This window comes from Schistocerca gregaria, chromosome 7 (genome assembly GCF_023897955.1).
Source record: "Schistocerca gregaria isolate iqSchGreg1 chromosome 7, iqSchGreg1.2, whole genome shotgun sequence".
NCBI classification, from domain to species: Eukaryota; Metazoa; Arthropoda; class Insecta; order Orthoptera; family Acrididae; genus Schistocerca; species Schistocerca gregaria.
In genome coordinates this window covers 450,827,708-450,843,871 of record NC_064926.1, presented here as the reverse complement: position 1 = coordinate 450,843,871, position 16,164 = coordinate 450,827,708, and the positions used below count along the sequence as shown (strand labels likewise).

Sequence of the window (16,164 nt, the reverse complement as noted above, 5' to 3'; positions counted from 1 at the left end):
ATTTCATTTTGTTCACCTACCTATCAGAAGTTACAGTATAGCAGAAAAAGGTCATCCAATAATTCATGATGTTGTAATTGCAAACTATACTTCCGTTTATCACACTGTAAAGCTGCTTGATGCAACTGATGAAGATTTTTATAACACCAACATCAATTGTCCTTCAAGTTCATGTACCACAATGAAGGTGGAATTTCTCATTAAAAAGAAGGAATATTTTGCTGTTGAGCACAGACTGCAACATCTATTTGTGACACTAATGTTATAATACCTGAATTGAGCTGCTGATGCACAACTATTACTTTGAATTTATGTACAACTCTATAAACAAGGTCCTGCTGACACAGCAGTCTTAGAAGCTAAATGGCACAATGATTTTCTGACATCTTTCCAAAGCTATTCCAAAATAATCTAGTTTGTTCTAAGACAAAACAGAAATGCCACCAGCCAGTGCCCAAAAAAGGGGATGGAGCATATGAAACAAATGGAATGTACCTCACCAGTATGAGTTCCTATGCATTACTTGGCACACGGCACCTGAAACACCTACTCATTCTCTAGTTATTACTTGCAAATTCCCCACACTTAAGCAAGTATTTCGTAACTGTTAAATGTAATCAATATCAATAAGCACTACATAAACGGTTATACGTTTGTGGCCTCAGAAGAATTGACCACAAAATTAAGGGGATATGGATTAATTTGTTATTATCTGATAATGTTAGGCAGATATGTAATTAAATGTCCAATCCTCAATGTATTATTGTGTGGCTACATATTGTTGCTTTGAAAATTAATTCATTTTTATTATTTTCATTAACTAAACTCTGTTTGAAATCCATTTATTCCTTGGAGACAGTAACTCAATTAACAGGAAAACAAGTTGGCATGGTGAGCAGTTAACATAAACATGCTACAGACAGAATTCATCAGTGTATATCTACCTAGCTATGCACATAATCTATAACATTGTTTCAGTTATGATTTTTCTGTGTTACTTGTTTTATTTCACCACAGCATACCAATATTGTGTTGATGCTGTCATCTTATTTGAGAGACAAATATGAAATAATTTTTGTTCTTAATTTGGCAAGAAAGAGTTGCAGTGGTGAAGGTAGAAAGTACTTCATGATGCAGAAATCAACATGGCCCCATACAAGATAACAGTCGAAATGAATTCAGCAATGGAAAGTCAGGATGCATTAAGCTGGACAGGAAGTTCATGGGAGTAAACAAACAAACACAGCAACATGTCACAGATGCATAAGTCAACCCAGAATTCCAACAGAAAACTACACAATGATACAGCTGTCTGTAACATCAGGAGAACATGCAGATCTATAGAACACTAGGGTAGAAGCTAACAGGCAATTAGGGCCACATGAATTTGCAGTTTTCAGAGAAGTGAAAAAGATTTTGCAAAGATTTGAAAAATATCCATGAAGAAACAAATGTTTGTGCAATAGAATCACCCAATGTAAGAAGCAATAAACAATGCATGTCAGAGTATCACATATTAGGTAACCAAAGTGTGGAAAGCAAGCAAAAGGAAAGTGACCATATCTCAACAGATTGAAGATAAGCCCGAGCGAGATTCAGAGAAATATCACCACAACTGTAGGTCACGTTGACAAGGCTTCTGCACAGATTACTGGTGTGCAAGATCAGGTGATAAGGCACATACAACAGGAGACCGCTATGATAAACAAGATAACAGGAAAGAAGTAAAAGTAACACTGTAAACACACATATCCTTCTAGCGTCACTAACAATGGACAGTCTATTGCAGATATAGGGGTGCACATCTAATGTACAAACTATGAAATGTTCGGCCAGTTTACTGACTGCACAACCTAGCACCATCACCTAATGTAGCATCCTGTCTCTGGTAAATGACATTATCATCATTATAACGTACCCCATTGATGTTCCTCTAGTTGGTGGATTTAATCATTTCATGTTCTGTTAACTGCACATGCTGCACTCAAGTATGTTTATTTTTGTAATTAATAAATGTAAAAAACATCAATTAAGCTCACAATGAGGAGCAAAATAAAATCAAACACTACAAATCTGTATTGCTCTCAGGTGTCCATCTGGGGCCAGCCATTGCTGTTACATCATATTTCAACAGTGTATCTTGGCTTTGTGTTCAGGTGGTAACTGCAGAATGAACATCTTTATTACATTGGGTTGGGTTGGGTTGTTTGGGGGAAGAGACCAAACAGCGAAGTCATCGGTCTCATCGGATAAGGTAAGGACAAGGAAGGAAGTCGGCCATGCCCTTTCAAAGGAACCATCCCAGCATTTGCCTGGAGCGATTTAGGGAAATCACAGAAAACCTAAATCAGGATGGCCGGACGCGGGTTTGAACCATCGTCCTCCCGAATGCGAGTCCAGTGTGCTAACCACTGCGCTACCTCGCTCGGTTTTTATTACATTGTGCCTCTTTTATATTCTTATTGTTCCCGACCCCTTCCCTCACTACCTAGTCACATGCCTTGTCAGGTGGAGTAGTGGGAGGACACGATCCTGAATGCTGGCTGTGAAATCCAGTTGCTTGGTGTTTCTTTATTGAAGAGTAAAGGCACTGTCTCTACTGATCGGGCTGTTGGCTAGTTGTATTTCAACTGCCCCCTTTAAAACACAATTAAAAAATGACAAGGTTTGTATTAGCATTGGAATCTTTTTGATTAAGCACATGATTATTTGGTAGGACTTTTCAGCTAACAACATACAACTTAGTTTACCTGTTGATTTAATATTCAAGACATTTTTAAAATTCGATTGGTCACATCTAACTGGAAATGTACAGTAATAAAAGGCTTCAACTGCAGATAGATAAAATCAGTATCATGAGACTACTGGAAGAAGAGGGTAGAAATAGCTTACAAAAACATTTCAGTAGTTACATTATTCTTGTAACTCATATTTTCCCTGTCATATTTTCCTAATTGCCATGAATCTGATGGCATGATTCTTTCTCATCAAAAATTGTGATCTTTAAGGAAAAATCTGAGAAATTTATAGTTCAAAGTTTAATATCTCGATATCTTCTCTATCCATAACTTTTATTTTTAAATCATTTTAATGTAAGTATTACTGATGTGTAGGAATAAACCGACACTGTGTATGATTCAAAAGGATACTCATCTGGAGGTCGCACATCCACAACAACAACTTTTGATTTTGAAAATTTGTTTTGCTTTATGTCCATCAGCTCTAATAAATTGGCTGCACTTATACGAGGACAGAACTCTTTCTGCAGCTCAGATAATGGAATTGGGCTCATCTCCTGCAACAAATTAAGCAGTTTAATTTAGTTAGTTATTTGTATTTTTCATGAATTGCAATTGTGATAGCTTGCAGTGATATGGAATGAGTCAGTTTTACACATATAGTAAATCTTCTCAGTGGAAAATGTGGATGGCAACATGGGTGCTGACCATTTACATGATTTCTTAAGGCTTTTTCTCCAGTGTGGAACTGAGGGTAAGTTATCTCTTTAGTAGTTACATGGAATATCACTATACAACATGAAAGTTATAGTGATTATGACTATATACTCTATTTTATTTATATTTGCATAGTGCATGGCTAATGTCATGGCTGCAAGCAATTGACACAAATTATTTACAGAAGAATAGAAATATTGGTATAAGTTGGCCTCAGGAAAGATCAGTCAGGGTTCTGGAGAAATGTAAGAACACACAATGCTATGACTTATCTTAGAAGATACATTGAAGTAAGGTAAACCTGTATTTACAACATCTATAACTTTCAACAATGTTGATTGGAATACCCTCTTTGAAATTTTGAAGGTAACACAGGTAAAATACAGGGAGCAAAGGGTTACAAACAACTTTTACAAAAAACTAACAGAAGTTGTAAGAACTGAAGGGCATCAAAGGAAAGTAGTGATTGAGAAGCAAGTTATTGGGGTTGTTTGGGGAAGACACCAAACACCGAGGTCATCAGTCTCATTGGATTAGGGACAGACGGGGAAGTATGTCAGCCATGCCCTTTCAAAGGATCCATCCCAGCATTTGCCTGGAGCGATTTAGGGAAATCACGGAAAACCTAAATCAGGATGGCCATACATGGGATTGAACCGTCGTCCTCCCGAATGCGAGTCCAGTGTGCTAACCACTGCGCTACCTCGCTCGGTGAGAAGCAAGTGAGTGACAGGTTGTAGTCTATTGCCTGCAATATTCTATCTGTTCATTGAGCATGCAGTGAAGGAAACACAAGAAAAATTTGGGGAATGAATTAAAGTTTGGGGAGAAGAAATAAAATCTTTATGGTTTGCTGATGGCATTGTACATCTGTCAGAAGGAGCAAAGGACCTTGAAGTGCATGTGAATGGAATGGACAGTGTCTTGAAGGATGGTTTAGTATCTACAAAGGCGTGACAATGTAACTTCACTACACGTACAATGTGGATATTTCATGGGTTGACACTGGCTCGATAATATCCAAACACAATCCCTTAAGAGAGAAATGAACTCCGAGTGATCTATGCGATGCAGAGTGTCAAACCCATGTAGACACGAGCATGGGAAGAATCCAGAGTGAGGCTGGTGCAGAGGACCAATGGCTAAACCGCAGCACAACACGACGCAATACGCTAGGCGAGGACCGGGCCTGTCGAAATCCAAGTTAGCACTGGTCTGCCCAGCCTACTGTTGCCTGTGGGTAAACACCTGTACCAGCAGGTCTGCCCATACTGTGTGTTGTGTGTGCCCTCCATGGCAGGTTTCTGCACTATCCCACTGTGCTGGGTAGCCAGCTCTTCTGTCTCCATTGTGACGTCCACTGGTGGGAACACTAAAGAAGGATATAAGATGAACATCAAAAAAGTGCATCAAGGTGAAACAATGCAGTTGAATTAAATTGAACTGAATGAGGTGATGCTGAGGGAATTAGATTATGAAATGAGACACTGAAAGTAAAGTGGCAATGGAGAGAAAAGTATTTCTGAAGGGGAGAAATTTCAAAATCAAATACAAATTTCAGTGTTAGGAAATCTTTCTGAAGTTATTTGTCTGGAAGATGAAACTGAAAACAAACAACAAGCAATTCAGACAAAAAGAGAACAGAAGCTTTTGAAATGTGGAGCTACAAAAGAATGCTGAAGGTAAGATGGGTAGATCATGATGAAGTACTCAATGGAGACGGGGAGAAAAGATATTTGCAGCATACTTGACTAACCGAAGAGATTTGTTAGGACATGTACTGAGACATCAAGGAACCATCAGTTAGTATTGGAGTGAAGTGTGGGGGTTAAAATTATAGAGGGAGACCAAGTGACAAATGTGGTAGCTGGTTTCAAATAGATGTAGGTTGCATTCATTATTAGGAGATGAAGCAGTTTGCGCTGGATAAAATAACATTGAGAGCTGAATCTAACCAGTCTTCCGATTGAAGATACAACAACAGCATATTCACATGTCTAACACACAATCAGATGTACCATGGTATTATCAGTTCAACTCCTTAACCAATAAAAATAATACAAATGTTAAGTTTATGTGCAGAATTATTAGTATCTCTGAACTACAATGAGTATTTCTTACAGTATGTGCAGACCTGAAGTCATTTTATGAGCAACTAAGAAATTCACTCTAATTCAGATTTAATATGCTTGACAGGTTTGGTATTCCTATCTTCAGCTCAGCATGCATGACAATAAGAGACATTGATTCGGGCAATTCTATGAAGCAAGATGGGTGAATTTCCATTATGTGTAGTGTCACCAAACAGAACATTGTTATGGCATGATTATCAGATTTTGTCACTAGTTTTCTAGTATACTCAACATTACACGAGAATGAGTTCAAGACTTGGTAGTCAAAGGTAATAGAAAAACTTTCTGATACCAGACAACCCATGCATATGAGAATGTAACTATATTTGTGACAAGAAAATGTAAATTGGAAAGTCTGTGGCTAGCAGTTTTAAAGAGTCCAGAAAGTAAGAGGCTTCAGTAACTCTTAAATTTCTGGGTAATAAGATGGTGCTGTGAGACTGATTACGTTTTTAGTGAAAAGCTTAAATCTGGGCATTATGGAGTGGCTCATCACATAGAAATCCCTATGTAGGCTACCAGGAATGTGTGCTTCATAGCTAAGAAATATTTCCTACTATCCAATTGACTAGATATATTCATAGTTCTGTGTCACAATTTCGAAACACCTACCTAGTGATCTGCTATCTAGTATTGCCAACTTTGATTATGCTTATTTTCTCACACTTCTTCCCTCCAGTATAACCTCTTATTTTCTGGTACTACATGAAAATGCATGTATTTTGATGCAGTTAATACAAACAATAAGAAACTATTAAGAGTATCATTTTCACTTATAGTGTGCATCATATGTGATGTTACAAAAGAATAGCTTTATGTGCCATCTATAAAAGAAGTTATAAGAAAGATTGTAAAATTATTCTCAGTTTTTCTTACCAGATCAGGGTTCACATTTGTTTCAGTTTTTACTGGCAACTCGTGCTGTCTGTAGGTAACACTACGGGGCGTGTTGCAATACATCTCAATTGAATCATTAACACAACGTTCCATGTCTATTTCTGAAAATATGTAATCAGTGTCATGAGTCACTCAAATGGATGTTTTTAGAATTGACAAATATGGTGAGCAAGAATCAAAAATAACAAACCAAGAATGATGGATACTTCCTACTGATTTAAGATAAATTATGTTTCTGCATACAGAAGTCATGCACAAAAAAATTACATGCTTTCTTATATTTACTCTGTACCTGGTAAGTCAGAGAACAACAGAATACATTCATTGAAGCCTGAAGTTAGTAATGTATCTCTCAGTTGCTTCAATATTGCTAAGCCCACAAAAAGTGGAAAAGAAGCATCTCCAAGCAGCAGTTTGTCCCAGAGGTGAAGGATTTTGTGCAATGGAAATACATCTGTAGGAAATCAAACAAAAACATTGTATCATTTTATAAACTATTTTTTCATTACTATCATAAGATTAAGGCCACTTACGTGAAAACATTGTGAGAAACCATGGTATTGCAAATAATTCAGGTATGAATGATATACCAGCAAGATGATTTGCAAGTTCAGGATCGTGGAATGCTATTAGATGGGAAAATTTTGCAAGATATTCCTGTATTACTGCTGAATTATCTTTCAGGAAGAAATTGTGCAAATATTTTGGTATAAATGCTGAGAGACAAGCATAAGCTTGAGCTGCAAAAGTTAAAAATATCTATGTTATAACAAACAATGGAAACTTCAGGCTAGAATATCAAAAACGTAACAAAAGATGGATTGCTACTTACCATAAAGACAACACATTAATGTGCAAACAGGCACAATCAAAAGACACTTATATATAAGTTTACAGTCACAGCCACAACCTTATATCACACATTTTATGGTCTAAAACAGTCTAATTTTCTATAAATAAATTAATATTTGTTCATTAACTGAAACAAATCTATGACTCACAATGTAGCTATCAAAAAGTTAAAATTACCTTCATTATTAAAATTGAGATACAAGAAAGGTGCACAAAGAGAATCCAATCCCTGCCAATAGACATACTGTGGGTGACTTACCACCCAAGCTTTCAATATACGCTTGAATTTCTTATGACCCTCCGTTGAGGACAGGAGTTCATCATACTGGTGGCAGCGTGGAATATCCACTTCGATCTGTGAAATTGAGTGTACCAGCTAAATACTGCACTGTTATGAGGTCTACACATTCACAAAAATACAGAGATTTGAGAAGTTGATACAAGACCTAGTTCATTAGCTACCTACCTATGTACATTAAACTTTAAGTTTAATCTGAGGAATGTATAGTAAGCAAAATGTGCTATATGAAAACAAAATCTAAAATGATTATCATCATATTTTTAATGATGAACGTACCTGTCTGTCTGTATGTGTAGGCGTTTCCTTATCAATTGCTTTGTAACGGCCCTGAATATCACCTACGACTTCCAACACAGCAGCCCACATATCACCACGGAACAGAGGTGGAATATCTTTGCGAGCTTCCTTAATAAGGGCAGCTTTCTTATATGGGTACCCCTGTCATGTGACACTTTATGTACTACAATATGTAGAAACACACAAATACAGCAGTAAATACATTATTAAATCACTAAAAATATCACTCACTTCAAGTAACCTATCACACAAAACTATCCGATGAAGCTGGTACTCTGTGTCTCGTTCTCGGATAACAAGTGGTAAATTGGCAGCATCTGGCTGTGGATCTTCACCAATAATGTCAGACCTACAAAACATGTAGAAGAGTATTTTTATTGTGCAATAAAGTGATAAACTGGTTGTCTAGAAAGTAATAACTCCCTAACCCATGAATTTTTTTTTCTATTAAACACAGAACAATTACACAGCAATCACTTAATTTGGTCTTCCGTATTAATGCTACAATCTGCAAAGTAAGTATCAGTATCCCATAACAAGCATCATTTGTTTACTATAAACTGGAGCTACACTTAGAATGCACCAAACTCCAACACACTTACTCTACAGAGAAATATAAGTTCGCAGTAACAGTAAGCTAACGTTTGCAGTGACAGTAATAGTGTCATTAGTTGGAATATTGTGTTTCTGCAAAGTGTTGGATTAATGAAAGAGAGACGGAATATTGAAGGTGTTTGTTTGCATTGTCATAAGTTTGCTTGGTCAGTGCAAAAGCACCACGGAAATGTTCAACAAATTTCAATCTAGACACTACAGGAAAGTCACATGTCATGTAAAACTTTACTCTCATTATTCCAAGAGTTCACACAAGATGAGAGAGATATTACTTCCTCCCACTTAAATCATGCTCAATAATTACAAAGGAAGTTAGAGAAATTCAGGCATATACAAAAGATATCAACAATGCTGCATCATTTGTGAAGGAAAAGGAAGGAGAAAAAATATTTTTATACACTTTGTACCCTTCATGACATTATATGGCTACTTGTAGAGTAAGGATGTGGATGTGGATATGTCCATACAAAAAAGTGTAGCAGGCCTAAGATCAAATACACACGATTTTCCTGGCAGCTACTCAATAACTAGCTCTTCACATAACATCAATTCCGTGCAATCTGGTAAAAAAAGCTTCTGCAAAAAACCATACAAATGTTCACTTGGTTCCTCCTTTCATACTGTATGACCGGCCCCAACTGAACAGCCCTTTCAGGAAGGTTAGCTGCTTTGGGCAGCTACACTGTTCAACACGGGTTTGTATCCTGTTGATACTATTGGCAAGTGGGACTTCACAAGGCGTAGCCTACATCTCAGTAGGAAATGGAAGGGTAAATTGGCTGGGACGATGGCAAAATCTTTGAGTAAGTGAGAGGGGTGGGGAGGGGTCACTGAAACTCATGGGTACCACTGTTTCAGGCTAATATCAGTGTCTAATGATTCAATGAATGAAATTAAGCATAATGAGAAGCTCAGACAGGCAGGTACTAGAGATGTTCAAATATCCCAAGGTTCTCAAAAAAAGTGTGTGAAAAACAATGTTTGTATATCAGAAGATTCTCCTAAAGCAAAGTGAAAAATAATATTGGTATATTGCATAAGAATATCACGGGATTAAAAAGCAGAGTTTATGAGCTTCTTGTTTGTTTAAAAGTTTTAGAAACCGAGGGTGGAAATAATGTACTATGCCTGTCTAAACATCATATTGTGACAGATATGGAAAAGGTAAATGTGGGTGGATATAAGTTTTCAGCACATGGAAGTAGATACTCTTTAGAGAGAGGAAGAGTTTCCATTTGTGTTAAAATATAGCATAGTTTGAAAAATTTAAAAACTAAAGATTTTTGTATAGAACAACATACAGAAGCATCCACATGTGAGCTTCAGCTAAATAATTGTACTTTTATAATTGCAGCTGTGTATAAGTCCCCATTGGCAATTTTTCAACTCTTTGAAAAAATTGGATTCTTCATAATGCTATCTGTCAGAAAGAAGAAAGCAGATTATTGTTTGTGGGAATTTTGGTGTATATTTTTTAAAAGAGTCTGATAGACACAATGACCTTGAAGTATTATTTGGTTCTTTCAATTTGAAGTCAGTTAGTGCTTATCCTATTTGGGTAGAGCAGAAAAGCAATGCATAGATAGATAATTTTACTATAGACCAAGATAAATTTTAACATATGAAAACATTCCCTGTTAAGAATGGTCTTTCTGATCACAATACACAGCTTCATAAAGTAGTGCAAAATAGTCCTCCAGACTAGTGTGTTCAGTTAAAAATTCAACAACCACAAATTTTAGGGAAAGTCCACATCAGTTAGACTGGGTAGAGATGTACAGGGAACCTGACGGAAATTTAAAATTTAACCTGTTTCATGATACCTTTGTGAGTATATAAAAAAAAATTATAAACAGCCAACCAGTTGCAATGGATCAAGAATTCAGAGAAGTCAAAGGGCGTAGATTAGATCTGTGGAAGAGTTACAAATTTTCAAACATCTAGAGCTCGAGAATGTAATATACTGAACGACCAGTTGAACCTTGCTTGTAGACAATTTTTCGAAGCTTTAAACCTGTACTGTTTATGGTATAACATTAATGCTGGTAACCTTAGTGGTCTATTACCTCAGGAAGCTATGATGCACCTTCAATGCTTGAAGCTCACTACCCCTTATGTAATGTGGTTTTCTCACGATATATGTTTGCCACTACATCGGCCCTTATGTGATTTTGTCTGGCTCTAAAACTTTGGTTCCCTGCGAATGTGTATTAACCGGATTGTGTACCAGTGTTTGTAATTCTGATTTGACAAGAGCCATTATTGTCAACTTTAAAGTTCTGACATATATGCCGTTTGTGGGCTTCACTAATGTTGTGATGGAATTTTTTATACTTTGGCTGCATACGCCACTGGGCGTAATTCTCTCGGCGTATGCACCACCTGCTTTTTTGATGTATAACTACATTATTTGTACCAATGCTCCCATACTGTTATAACGGGAGTGTTAAATCCCTTCCTTCTTTTTTATTGTTTCTTTATCTAAGGATGTTATTAATACTGATAATTTACACATTGCCTTTGTATGCCAATTGGCACATGGTTCTCGTCATGAGTGCCACCTGCCCTGGCCTCAGAGTAACTACATTCGCCGATTACACTCAGTCGGTTGTGAGCTCTGCAAGATCCATGTACTAATTTATATTTACGTGACAAACCCTAATTCTAGGGCTACATTTCATTTTTGACCAATGGATCTATGCCGACATTTGTAAAAATGGTGATGGTACATTAGTCCTTACTAATGTAAAATTGTAAGTACCAGTCGTCGTCCTCATATTTCTGTAATGCAAGAGCTCTCTAATTTGTGTTAAAATTTATTCTTGGCTTAAGTTTCATACTTTTCTAATGTAAGCTATGATGTTCATTGCCCTTAGGCCATCTTCTGAAGAAGACAAATTTATATTTGTCGAAACCTAGGTAAAGAATTCTTGATCCATTGCAACTGGTTGGCTGTTTATAATTTTATTACGTGGAACCATTGCTGTTGTGCAGCTATGTTTAAAATATGAAAAAAGTTTTCCCAAGAAAACATTGAAACAAAACTGTAATAAGCCATCTAAAAAGCTGTGGCTTACTAAAGGGAAATTTATCTTGTTGTTAGGAGGAGTAATGATCCACAAACAGTCAATCATTATAAAAACTACTGCATTGTATTAATAAAACTTATTAAAAAGTCCAGAAGTACATGCATTACATCTGAGATTAACATCTCTGATAATAAAATTAAAACAGTTTTAAATATTGTTCAAAGTGATACAGAGCAAACGACATCAGAGGAAGACTTAATTAATTATTCTAAACAGAAAATTTCACTTTGTAGACTGTTTCAGTGAACTTTGCAAATCCCTTTTCACATTAAATTGCTCTTCTACAAAACAGTACCAATAATTATGCTACTGCCCAATTACAGAACTGGTGGCTACATAAACTTACTTCACTGCCTATTGTATCTTTGTCCCTTTCAATTTTTCTGTCTTTTACATTAATATCTAAAATTGAAGAGCTCAGTATTCTAACAATTTGTAATCATATAATGTGGACATCTATAAATAGGTGTCACACAAAATCCAGCCTGTCTGTCAGGAGTTAGCACTCATTATGCAAACAATCTGTGTTTCACCGTGTGCTTTTCAAACAAGTCTGTGTCAGCTAGTCAAAACTGAACATATATGTGTGAATATCGGTCAGTCAGTCAGTGACTTTTAGTTATGTTGTGAAGTTGTTATGCTTGTTATCTGTGTTGCCACTTGAAAAATACACATCTGTAAGTGATGTAACAGTGAAGTGCTGAGGTGTGACGTATCAGCTATCCTAATGACCAACTACAAGTGCAATCAACGAAAGAAGTGAATTTGACTGTGTTGTGATATTAAATTATTGCTTACATTAAATTACTATTGATTAGCTAATGAAGATTTCTGAAAGTGAACTTCCACTTTTAGGTGGGAGGGGCATTGGGGAGGGAGGGTGGGAGGGAGGGAGGGAGGGAGGAAGGGAGGGAGAGAGGGTGGAAGGGAGGGAGGGAGGGAGGGAGGAAGGGAGGTGAGTATGAGCATATGAGAGAGAGAGAGAGAGAGAGAGAGAGAGAGAGAGAGAGAGAGAGAGAGAGAGAGAGAGAGAGATAGATACCAATACATGCGTAACAAATGCCTTTTTCTTTCATAAACAATGTACAGCAGTTTTTTTTTTCTTTTACAATATCTATTTGTCAAATGACTCTGGCAAATATGGAAGCATACTCACTTTACTTCAATTAGAGGGTAGTATGAAGTTGGTGGTACATGTGCCAGTCTCTGAACAAGTGTGTCCAGAGGCAGTGGAACAACACGTAAATCCAGCATTGAAGTTCGGTCTCTGATCTGTCCAAACACCGTGCCTTCCAGTATCACCAGACTGCCAGAGAGATAAATATGCAATTACTTAAATGAATGAATAAATTAAACATTGCACTTTTACTTGTACATGGTACAAAATAGTGAATATTTCACTTCTATTTTAATATATTTTGTTTCTTCTCTCATGTTACAGCTCCTGTGCAATTGACAGTGAAACAACTATAGTTGTAAAATTTACTGTGTTTTGACAAGCATGACAGATGGAATTTGCCGCATTAAAGAGACAATCTAGGAGCAAAGCTGAGGGACCTGAAGTATTACAGACAATTTCACTCAGATTAACTGGAATGAGATGTGTGTCCTGGTGTTTATAATTGCAAAAAAAAAAAAAAAAAAAGAAGAAGAAGAAGAAAAATTACCATCTTGGTCAACCTGTTTCCTTCTCACTACTTCTGTGCCAAAATATATTCAGGAGAAAATATTCAAATAAAGTCTAAAACTAGCTAAATGTGTTATTGGATGTTTGACAAGAACACACACACAATTTATTGTGCAACCAGAGGTGAGCATATGCCGAGCAAAAACTACACAAAATACTTGGCAAGTACAAACAATATGAGACAAAAATTAATTTCCATGCATACATTTCAACATACATCTTCATGACTACTTTGCAATTCACATTTAAATGCCTGGCAAAGGGTTCGTCGAACCACCTTCACACCATTTAAATATTGTTCCACTCTAACTGTGTGCAGGAAAAATGAACTGCGATGTTTGTTCAGGCACTAATGGGACCAAGAGCTTGAATTTACTGGATCTGTACACAATTTTTTACATTTTTGAAACACATTTGCTATCACCAGAAAAGGAATTATTGTCACTTTAGACTTGTTTTCTCTTCAGTGTATTTCAATTATTAAATTATGTCAAACAACCCAAATAAAGTAACTTTTAGTTCAACGTAATAAAAAAAGAAAAGTAAATAGATGTAATGGCTGTATTGATGTATTTGTATCTCATCAAACCTACTATGCACACATGCTTCAAATTTGAGTGTACAACTAAAAGTTGATGTGTTAGATGACACTGCGTGCTGCCAAACACAAATTGTGGTAGTACAGAGACGTACACACACGTGTCTTGCTCATGTTCAGTTCATGAAGGGAATAATAAAGGAACAACTATAAAATGTAGTAGATGCTGTCCATTGTCCTATACCTGACATACATGTAACAAGGTGGCCTGTAATTCTGCAACACTTCTATCAATGAGTGCTCAAGAGTTCAGTAAAATTCTGAAAGAAGACTACAGTAAGCAGTTATACATGGGTGCTTGCAACCACAGATGGACATCCACTTACTAACAGCTCAAACAGAAGCAAAGGAGAAGAGACGCAACACAAATTTATAAAAGAAAAGAAAAAGAAAAAAGCAGTTGCTTAAGTCTACAGGTTTATCAAAAATTCTTACATAAGAAGCAAGATGACAATCAGGGATAGGAAAAAGTGAAGGCAAAGGATATGGTACTTAAAGAATGGTACTGAAACTCTTTGGGAGAAACACAGAAAGTATCAAAGAATTCAAAAGTAACAGTTAAGAAAGTTACTTTCAAACTCCTGAATTACATCATCTCTCACCAGCTAAAATCTGGACTTATTATTCCTCCCCAATATAACATGTACATCTTAAACTTGCTTTTTCCTTACTTTTATGTTTCTTTTTTTCCTCGTGAAGAAATCCCAAAAGCAAGAGATGTTACAAATTTCAGCTACTTATTTTATTCTTGTGTAATTGCTCCAGTCATTCTTGCTTTAGTGATTACCATTTGGATGCAATTTCAATGTCATAAACCTGGTGAATTCACTCTGTTTTCACTTTTTTTAAAGTTATGTATGTTTACTTATCCAAAAAATAAAAATAGGATGTGAAATACCTTGGAAGTGATAGAATTGGAGGTTTTGTACGTATAAGACCCTGCTTTCGCAGTTCTGCCTGTACATCACCGCCTGCCAGTCTCCACAAATGGTACAGCTCTTTTAGGGGCCTTTCCAGAAGAGGGTGTGTTCTAGATTGTGGAACAGATTCCGTAACAGATTTCTGTTCAATATCTTTAAGGTATGGATGGCACATCAGTTGACGAGGCATTGGCCGTTGACTTGTGTATATATTCAGGCATTTAGACAGAAGGTCTAGGAAATCAGCGGGCACTGTCTGGAATAAAGAGCATATGTTTACACATATCCATCAGTAACTAATCTCAATATTTATGTTCACTTCTATACTACAAAAACATATCATTAGCAATGGGAACTATTTTACAGTATGAGTTTTGACTAAAGAAAAAAAAAATATCAAAAACTAAACAAACTTGATGTAAATTATAAACAATACATCTTACGAATCAGGAAACTACTTGTATTGGTCTGTGCAGAGTTTGCAGTATTAGGCACTGATGATGAGTTGGGTTGAGGGGCGCTCGACATCACGGTCATCAGCGCCTTGCCGATAAGTCAACATCTAATCTCATGGGTGGGGACAAAGGCTGTAACCACATGCAGAGCAGTTTATAACATACTAAAGTCTGCCGCCCTTCCCCACCAGTTTAGGGATGAGGCCTGATAGTTCACAAAATTTCACCACTCTGTTAACACTGGTATCGGTATCTGCGAGGACAGTGGGGAGATCTCCAGCGAGACCAGGTGGTGGTGGTGGTGGTTGTTAGTATTTAACGTCCCATCGACAACGAGGTCATTAGAGACAGAGCGTAAGCTCGGGTTAGGGAAGGATTGGGAAGGAAATCGGCCGTGCCCTTTCAAAGGAACCATCCAGGCATTGGCCTGAAGCGATTTAGGGAAATCACGGAAAACCTAAATCAGGATGGCTGGAGACAGGATTGAACCGTCGTCCTCCCGAATGCGAGTCCAGTGTGCTAACCACTGCGCCACCTCGCTCAGTGCGCGAGACCAAGGGCTGCCCTATTAGGCACTGAGCAGTTGTGACAAGTACTGTGGTATCAGTGTCACCTTTGAAAATTTTATGAACAACAACTATGCAGCATTACTGAGATGGGACATAAGTATTGTTTTAATATTTGCCATTTGTTATTGCTATAACAATAACAGTTGAGAAACTGACCACACAATTTGTTCACAGTGAGTGTTTAAATAATCACAACTGTGAAAAAAATGGAAACTTTACAAACTTTTTTGTTTAACAATTTTTGTAATTTGTTATTTTGTCAATAACAATGACTCAAATCATTTCATTCAACTTTTG

At 36.8% G+C, this 16,164-nt stretch overlaps 1 protein-coding gene across 3 annotated transcripts in view; it reads right to left on the bottom strand.

The window, feature by feature from the left end:
• Positions 1-16,164, bottom strand: part of LOC126281643 (TBC domain-containing protein kinase-like protein) — a 65,718-nt gene that overhangs the window by 19,994 nt on the left and 29,560 nt on the right. For all 3 annotated transcript variants that reach the window (XM_049980775.1, XM_049980774.1, XM_049980776.1), the window contains 9 exons: positions 14,822-15,099; positions 12,795-12,944; positions 8,166-8,283; positions 7,914-8,075; positions 7,514-7,691; positions 7,018-7,224; positions 6,777-6,938; positions 6,464-6,585; positions 3,150-3,295 (listed from right to left, as the gene is read on the bottom strand). In XM_049980775.1, coding sequence (XP_049836732.1) covers positions 3,150-3,295; positions 6,464-6,585; positions 6,777-6,938; positions 7,018-7,224; positions 7,514-7,691; positions 7,914-8,075; positions 8,166-8,283; positions 12,795-12,944; positions 14,822-15,099 — 1,523 coding nt within the window. The remainder of the gene's footprint in view (positions 1-3,149; positions 3,296-6,463; positions 6,586-6,776; positions 6,939-7,017; positions 7,225-7,513; positions 7,692-7,913; positions 8,076-8,165; positions 8,284-12,794; positions 12,945-14,821; positions 15,100-16,164) is intronic.